The sequence below is a fragment of the Lactuca saligna genome, chromosome 1 (assembly GCF_052625555.1).
Source record: "Lactuca saligna cultivar CGN05327 chromosome 1, ASM5262555v1, whole genome shotgun sequence".
NCBI classification, from domain to species: Eukaryota; Viridiplantae; Streptophyta; class Magnoliopsida; order Asterales; family Asteraceae; genus Lactuca; species Lactuca saligna.
The window spans coordinates 70968759-70977911 of NC_136417.1; the positions used below are offsets into that span (position 1 = coordinate 70968759).

The following is a 9153-nucleotide window of genomic DNA, read 5'->3' on the forward strand; positions in this document are numbered from 1 at the left end:
CGGAAGCACTACAAGAAAAATAGCCTTTAATGACGCGCAAACAATGACACTCACTGATTCACGTTACCCATTTTTGGGCGTCCTTAAAAATAATGTCAGACTTCCAAAATTTGAAGGATAGTGGACACGTATTTTTGCGTGCCCTTAAATTAGTGTCTAAAGAAAAAAAATTAAAAACACGAAGGGCGCTTTATCTTAAACATGCATCTTCTGTAGGTGTCGCTTTATAATTTTAAGGAAACGCACCTTGAGAAGATAACGGGGGAAACGAAACCGTAAAATTTTGAAAACCCGCCTTTCTTTTCTACCTTCTTTTCTTTATCTTCACAATCAACTCTCCCCTTTTGTTTCTCTATTTCGATGGTTGTTTCCCTCTTTCCCTAATCACGTCGTCGCCGCGAATCAAACACCGCCAGGCAGTGGAAGAAGATGATGAAGTTTGTCGTTGTCGTATGCCGCCCTCCCTCGTTGTCTCTAACTATCTCTGCCCTTTCTTTATTCTTCGCTTCTATGATCTCAGCCTCCTATTCACCCCTCTAAATCCTTACTTGTGAGTCCACACCATGCTTGTTTTTATCTTGTTATGGAAAATCAAGAAACATTCGAAAAACCTTAGGGTTTCGCTGTGAGGCCTCGTTTCTTCTTATCAATATCGGATTTCTTCTTGGCTGAGGGGCCAGATTGACGAGACCTGTGAGAATTCTGAGATCGATCATTGCTCCCTGTGTGACTGTGTGAGGATACAGATATTAATGGCTGCGACAAGGTTTAGCAAACCTCCTTATATCTTCTCTACCAGGTATAATAAATGTTGGGTCAAATCTCTAGCTCTGTATTCTCTCTACCTCTGCATTCTCTCTCTCTCTCTCTCTCTCTGGAAAATCCTAATCACCCTTCTGGTTTTCTGAACCTGGAAAAAGTGTGGTTTGTGTATTTGTAAACCCGATATAGAGATTTTTGGGTCCGATTTTTAGGGATTACCATAAATCCCCCTAAATCCAACCATTACACTTGTTCATTCATTCCCCATAAATCCCTTCATTTTGATTACGATGTACAAACCCCCTAAATCCCCCAGTTAGAGTATCTACCATGGATGCTCTACGCCAACCTAATCTTGATCGTAGTAATTCTTCATCCCTTTCATCAATTTACACCAAAACCCCTCAAACACCAACCTCTTCAACTTTTCCCTATAAGTACCGATTATCTTCTTCCAGTTTCAATGGTTACCATAGCAAGTGTAAAGTACCAACACCACCTCAAGCTTTACCCACGGAAAATTCGAACGAATCAGTTGAATCCAATAAGAAATTGATTGATTCAATATCTAAAGGTTTGATCAGGCTCGCTGCTGCAGTTGCTGTTTGTTTAGATTCGCTAGCTCTTACCGAGTCCTTGACAATAGCATTCCCAGCTTCTCATACTCATGGGGCAGGTGTTCAGTTCGATCATCTTTTTTAGTAGTTTGTTTGGGTTGTGCAGATAAGGTGTTCAATCTATTGCTTATATGGGTTTGGTAAAATTTGATTTCGTAACAGGTGAATGCTGTGCAGCGAACTCTTGTAGAGACTTGGGGTTTGATCAGAGAGACTTTTGTTGATCCAACTTTTAATCATCAAGGTATGATTCATTTCTGTTGTTTTATGTCATTTAGTGTCAATAAGTTTAATGTAAGTTTATGTGTTTTCTGTAGACTGGGACTCGAAATTCCAACAAACAATGGTGAAATGCATCCACTTAGAACAGCTGATGCCGCATACAGCAAGATTAAAGGAATGCTTTCTACTCTTGGAGATCGCTTCACTCGCATTATTAGTCCAAAGGTGCAACTTTTCCCATTACTTTTACAAAAATTGTCCCTGTGGTTTCTAAAAGAGTTTTTAGTTTTGGACTAAAATTCAGAAACAACTGGAACCATTTTTGTAACTTATTCTTACTCCTAGATTCCAAAAGGGGGAACTTACTCTATTTTCTTTTCGGCAATGATTTGTAACGGAATACCAAAGTTTTAGAATTGGAAGTGATGGAAACGTACAAGGAGTTGGACTATTTGTGAATACTGAACCAGAAACCGGTCATCTGGTTTGTGATGCTGAGACTTGAACCTGAGACCTCAGTTATGGATTCTTATTTATTTTTTATTTTTTAAAAATTTAAAATTTTTTTTTTCAGTTTTTATTGTCCTGTGTTGAGGGTAGCCCAACTACTAGAGCTGGAATACATGTAGGAGATGAGTTGATTGAAATAAATGGAGAGAGAGTTAAAGGGATTAGTGGTGAAGCTGCTGCACAAAAGCTTAGAGGTTATGTTGGGACAAGTGTTACAGTCAAAGTGCACAATGTAAGTTTCTTACATTTAAGTTTGGTAGGAAGGAATGGAATGGTTGATTCCTTTCAAAAGGGTTTTATAGAAATTTGTGCATGTTCATATTTCTGATCTACATGGAAAAAAGTTGGCCATTGACTCTAGTTTTAGAGAGGTGAAACTACCCCGGGAATTCATCAGACTTTCTCCTATATTAAGTGTCATCATTCCTCATAGAACACCAAATGGTCATGTATCCAAAACCGGATATGTAAAGCTATTAGCCTTCTCCCGGGTGCTTATTAATTCTCTAAATCTTAGTCTTACTTTATAACTTCATATCTTAAATTCATCTAACAACAAGCTTTTGTAAACAGAGTGCTGCTACAGATATGAAACACGCCATTGGTGAATTTGAAAATCAGGGTGTTGAATCTTACATTTTGGATCTCTGAAACAATCCAGTAAGTAGCCTAAAGTTGACTTTAGTAAACTTTTGTTTGACTGTTTACTAGTATTTACATATATATGTTTATTTATAGGGTGGTTTGGTGAAGGTTGGACTTGATGTTGCTCAAATATGCCTGGATGGAGATGAGACTCTATTGAACACAATATATAGATCGAGATGGGAACATGCTTCTTGTTAACATGATCAATGTCCATGCTCTTACTCGTGATCCGCTAGTTGTTCTTGTAAGTTTTTTTTTGACATGAAAATCTATATATTCACCTTCTGTTACATCTTTTGCTAGTGCTGCCATGGTAGTGAGACAACGGCCACATCATAAGAAGTATAAGCTGAGAACTGGCTGTGTTAATGTGTCCCATTTTCATAAACCTGGTAACAGGGTGCACACAAAGGCTACAACTCAAGAAACATGTGATAGTTGGCGAAAAAGGTGTTGTTTTATCCCCCCCCCCCCTTTTTTTTTGATATTTTACATTTGTATAAACCTAATATGGTTTTGATTTCCGAAATAAATTGATTTGTGCAGGGGAAATGAGGTTTATAAGAGTGGAGATTTATCAGAAGATGAAGTTTGTTATTCAAAGGGTATTAGTTCAATACAACATACAAAGACATCTGGCGTTTGTAGACAGCCTCTTATTTTATGTTATAGCAATCGTGCAACTATACGCATGGCTTTTGGAAGAATGAGGGAAAATGTCTAAACGACTGTAGAATGGCTGCTACATTAGATCCCAATTTCATGAAGGTCAATAAGCTCCTATTCAGAGAAACTACTTAATATGAAAGGAGAGGCTCTTCATCGGGGAATGAAGGAGAGAGAAGAATGGAGGCTCAAAATCGGGCTTGGGAGCCTAGTGGGCACATAGAGTTTTTAACCCACAATAATTAAGTTTATTAATTTCATGAAATCATTCAACCCGATTCCCCATTCCTGTTATCCTCACTTTACATCCCTAAAGCATTTATTACAAGGAACCTAGCCTAAGGATTTTCATCGGGGTGGACAACATTTCTCAAGAATTTATGTCAAATAAGGCAACCATGAGGGGGATGGAGTTCCACTGGACTATCTAGAATAGTTTGTGGTCATCATCTATACTTCGCTAGATGATTGGATCGTAAACATCGAGGCCCCTCATTATTTTATTTCATCACATATCAAATATTTCATCTACCCATGTTTTACCTAACATTGTCGTAGATATAAAATACATATACATTTTAAATCATTTAAAACTTGTATAAATCGTTCATCCAGTATAGATATCAAGAACACATATATATACACAAATGACACATAATTTATATTAAATAATTGATATCTATGTGTAAGATGAAAAGAAATATGAACTCACTCGTTAAAGTGGTGATTCCAACTTGGACAACGTTTCGCTTCTAACAATATAATTTCCTTCGACGATACCTAGTATTATTACCACTAGATTTTAGTCTAATATTTATCACGACTAATTATGAACTATCTTTGTTTTATAAGTGTAAAACAATACTTTTCAACCACTATGTACATACATGGGCTGGGCCATTTTGGCATTATATCACTTCTGAAATCCAACAACCCTATGCAGCCCTTTAATCAAGATTCCACGTACATAAATGAGTATAATGCACATAAATCACATTATATTGAAGTAATTCCTCTTTACTACTTCAAAATAAGTTACAGTTGTTGACCCTAACTATTACATTAGAGTACTAATGCTTAGCTAGAAACACAGGCGTTATAAATCTCTCCTCCTTAGGATGATTCTGTCCCGGAATCATGCATTAGCAAACAGATGTGGATAGTGACTCATCATGTCACTCTCTGTTTCCCAGGAATGGTTGGGCCCATTAGTATGTTTCCATTCCACAAGTACCAAGTCCACCATCTTGCATCCGAAAATCTTTGTCTTACAGTCAACAATTTCCTTAGGCTCTTCGATTAACCTCTTATTCTCATCCATCCTTAACCCCGAAAGTGGAATTATATCGGGAATTTCTCCCGTAAACTTCCTCAAATAAAACACATGGAAGGTGTTATGAATACCATCTACTTCTTCTGGAAACTCCGACTTGCAAGATTGGTTCCTAATCCTATGAAGAACCTTGAATGGTCCAATAAACCTTAGACTCAACTTTACTCTTTTTCCAAATCGTATAAGTCCCTCCCATGGTGAGACTTTGAGCAATAACGAATCTCCAACTTCGAATGTCATCGTTCATCGTTTCTTGTCAGCATAGCTCTTTTGGAGATCATGAGCTGTTAACATCCTTTCTCTAATTACTTTTAACTTTTCAGCAGTCTGATGGACTATCTTGGGGCCCGTAAACTGCTTCTCTCCAAGCTCAAGCCAACAAGACGGCGTACGACACTTCTGTCGATACAAAAATTGATAAGGTGTCATCTTAATGCTCGAATGGTAGGTATTGTTATATGAAAACTCTACCAGGGGTAAGTGTTCATCCCAGTTACCTTGGAATTCTAGGGTAGATTCTCTTAACATATCTTCTAGTGTTTGAATTGTTCTTTTGCTCTGACCATCATTCTGCGGATGGTAGGTTGTACTTAAACACAACTTCATACCCATTTCCTCTTGTAGACTCCTCCAAAACCTTGACCTGAAACGACTATCACGATCTGATACAATCGTTAAAGGAACACTCTGAAGCCTTACTACCTCCTTTACATAAGCATTCACAAGCTTATCCATAAACCACCTCTCATTGGCTGCCATGAAGGGTGCAATCTTTGTGAATCAATCCATGACTACCCAAATCATGTCATGACCTTTCTTTGTCCTGGGGAATTTAGTCACAAGATCCATGGTGATGTCTTCCTATTTCCCCATGGGTACATGTAATGGTTCTAAACTCCCATATGAATCTGATGTTTTGCTTTAAATTTTGCACATGTTACACACTTTTCCATATACTTTGCAACATCGAGCTTCATCGTTGGCCACCAATAGTAAAGTTGTAGATCCATATACATCTTAGTGTTGTCGAGATGAATTGATTAGATGGTCTTGTGAGCTTCTTCCATCAAAAGATCCTTTATTCCTCCTATCTTAGGTAGCCAAATTCTATCTTGGAATACCTTCAACCCTTGACTATTTGTACCAAATACCAACGTCCTAAACAATCCTCCTTTCGATCATTTTTCTCCAAAGCTTCTTCTTGAGCTTTCTTAATGCTTTCCACAATCGTTGAGACAACTTCTATTCTTAACGTTCATGGCCTTTTTCTTTCCAGGTTTACTTTTTGACTTAGAGCATTAGCTACGACATTTGCTTTACCAGGGTGGTAAAGTATCTCACAGTCATAATCTATGAGTAACTTTAGCCAGTGTTGTTGTCTCTTATTCATTTCCTTCTGATTAAAGAGATACTGGAGACTCTTATGATCAGTGAAACATTTGCACTTCGTGATGTAAACATAATGCCTCCATAGCTTTAATGTGAATACTATCATTTCCAACTCCTGATCATGAGTGGGGTAGTTCTTTGCATGCTCTTTCAGTTGTAGAGATGCACATGCTATCACATTATCTCTCTGGGTCAGAACACAAACTAACCCAACTCTAGATGTATCGCTATAGATTGCGAAGTCCTCAACTCCATCAGGTAAAGAATGAATTGGTGCTTCACACAACTTCTTCTTTAATTTCTCGAATGCTTCTTCATGTTTCTCGCTCCATGTATATGTAGCTCATTTATGATTCAAAGCTGTCAATGGAGCAACTATTGAAGAAAAGCCTTGGATAAATCTTCGGTAATATCCAGCTAATTCCAGAAGGCTACGAATCTTAGTGGGACTTTTTGGTCATTCCCACTTCATCACAGCTTCAATCTTTGTTGGGTCAACGATTATTCCTTCTTGGTTAACCATATGACCCAAGAATTGGACTTCTCGAATCCTAAAATCAATTTTGGAGAACTTTGCAAACAACTTTTCCTTCTAAAAAACTTCTAACACTTCTCGCATGTGCTTGCAATGCTCTTGCTGGCTCTTTGAGTAAATCAGAATGTAATCTATGAACACTATCGCAGATTTATCAAGGAATGGTTTACAAACCTTGTTCATCAAATCCATAAATGTTGTTGGAGCATTGGTTAGTCCAAATGACATAACCAAGAACTCATAGTGTCTATACCTTGTTCTGAATGCGGTTTTCTCAATATCTTGCTCTCTCACTTTAAGCTGATGATATCGTGACCAAAAATCGATCTTTGAGAAATATCTCAAACCTTGCATCTGATCGAAAAGATCATCAATCCTTAGCAATGGGTACTTGTTTTTCACCGTTGCCTTATTCAACTCTCTATATTCTATGCACATCCTCATGCTTCCATCTTTCTTCTTCACGAATAACACCGGAGCTCCTCAGGGTGATTAACTACGTCTAATGAAACCATAGTCCAACAACTTCTTAAGTTAGATCATAAGCTCCTTCATCTATGTCGGTGCTAATCAGTATGGTGCTTTCACTATTGTTGTTGATCCTGGTAACAAGTCTATTTGAATCTACACTTGTCAATCAGGGGGCAATCCAGTAATATCTTCAGGAAAGACTTCCGGATAGTCACACACCACTGGTATTCTTTGTATCCCCCTCTTCTCCTTCTTTGCATTGATCACAAATACCAAGTATGATGTGCATCCTTTAGGCAAACATTTTTTGGCTTTCATCAGGGAAATGATTCCAAAATTCACTCTACGTTTGTCCCCATACACCATAAATGACTCTTTTCTAGGTGGGTTTACTCTCACCATCTTCTTTCTACATAGTATCTCAACACCATTTGCACTAAGCCAATTCATTCGCAATACAATGTTGAAACTGTTCAACTTAATGGGCAACAACTCCTTGTGAAATTTATTCCCATTCAAGTTGATGACGATGTTTTTAATGCAATCGCTAACAGTTATGAATTTGCTGCTGGAAACTTCTACAACTAGAGGATTGTCTAGTTTATGTACAGGCAATGCTATACTTCCACCAAATTTATGCGGTATAAAGGAGTAATTTGGTCTAGAGTCAAACAAATATATTGGCGGGCAATCCATTTACAAGAAAGGTACCTGAAGTGTTATCTGCTTCATCCCTTACTGCTTCCATGGTCATTCAGAATGCTCTCGCCTTTGGCCTCAGTGTAATGTTAGGCCTTGCCGCCTCTTTCTTCTTCGAGCAATCCTTAGCAATGTGCCCTTCTTCATTGAGCCCATAACATACCCTCTTAGTTGTTATACACTCATTGGCATAATGCCTAGTCTTTCCACACTTGTAGCAAGTGACCTCCTCGCTACATTTTCCAAACTGCTTCTTCATGCACTTATCACACCATTTTGCTTCACCTCCTCCTCTTCCAAACTTCTTGGAACCAAAATTTAAGAATTTTCTTTTCTTGTTGGACCTTGAAGATACTTCAATCTTTCTTTTATCGCCCACTTCAACTTTCTTGTCGGTTGTTCCCTTGATCTTCTCCTCAACAAACTTGGCAGCCCAGATAGTCGCCTCAAAAATAAGTGCTCGGCGTACTGGCACGGCGTATTCCCATGGTTTTCCCTTCATATAGTTATCGATTTTTGTTACTTTGTTAGGAACAATGTGTAAAGAAAACTCCATTTTGTCTGTGAAGACATTGGTATACTCGTCAATGGACATGCTGCCCTTCTTCAGTGTCAGAAACTGATTCTCTAGTTCCAGCATATTTTGGGTTGAGCAGAACTTGCATCTAAAGTGGACTAAGAACTCTACCCATGTCAGTGTTAGTGGCTCATTGGGGCTTATGGTCTTCCCTAAGGTGTTCCACCAACGAACAGCGCCACCCCTAAATTGACATACTGCAAAAATGGTTTGTAGCTTCCCCTTACTACTACACGTTATGAAAGCTAGCTCCATTTCATACATCCAGTCCATAACTCCATTTAGATATTCTTTCCCAATAAAAATTGATGTCTTGCAAGTCATAAAGTCTTTGTACTTGCATTCGTTCCTTTCGATCTCTTCATCTTGGTTATTTCCTCTACCCATTGGCGATTCAGCTTGAACAACGGTTCATCTATCATTCCCTTCTTCTAACTAACCTTCATTCAGTTCAGGTTGTTCAACATGCATAGTAGGTTCATCCCTATTCTATTGAAGTAGACACCTTGTCTCTTCCATCTGACGATCCAACATCATTTGAATCATTGCTTGGACTCCTTCCATTGAGATTTGTTCGGGTGTAGCCGCTACTTCTGGTGCTCGCTCAATCACAGGCCACAGATTAGCATTTCCATTAGTGTTTCCGAAGCCGCTTCGGGTTGTTTCCATGTTGATCTATACACCAAAGTAGGTAAATTTAGATGTTTATTTACGATAGATTTTT

At 38.3% G+C, this 9153-nt stretch overlaps 1 protein-coding gene and 1 pseudogene across 1 annotated transcript; one reads left to right on the top strand and one right to left on the bottom strand.

Annotated features, from left to right (window-relative positions):
- Positions 1-1092: 1092 nt before the first annotated feature.
- Positions 1093-3483, top strand: LOC145008232 (carboxyl-terminal-processing peptidase 3, chloroplastic-like; annotated as a pseudogene).
- A 2530-nt stretch (positions 3484-6013) lies between these two features.
- LOC145008240 (uncharacterized) lies at positions 6014-8816 on the bottom strand. Its single transcript, XM_078966867.1, has 2 exons — positions 8079-8816; positions 6014-6334 (listed from the first exon to the last, which is right to left on the bottom strand). The coding sequence occupies exons 1-2, from the start codon at positions 8814-8816 to the stop codon at positions 6014-6016; spliced, it is 1059 nt and encodes a 352-aa protein (XP_078822993.1).
- Between the last annotated feature and the right edge of the window lie 337 nt (positions 8817-9153).

Excerpts from the sequence above, each read along its gene's own strand:
- LOC145008240 (XM_078966867.1), bottom strand. The coding sequence starts at position 8,816 with ATGGGTAGAGGAAATAACCAAGATGAAGAGATCGAAAGGAACGAATGC. Across the intron at positions 6,335-8,078 it reads TTGGAAAATGTAGCGAGGAG|AGAGATAATGTGATAGCATG; the intron begins GTCACTTGCTAC and ends GTTCTGACCCAG.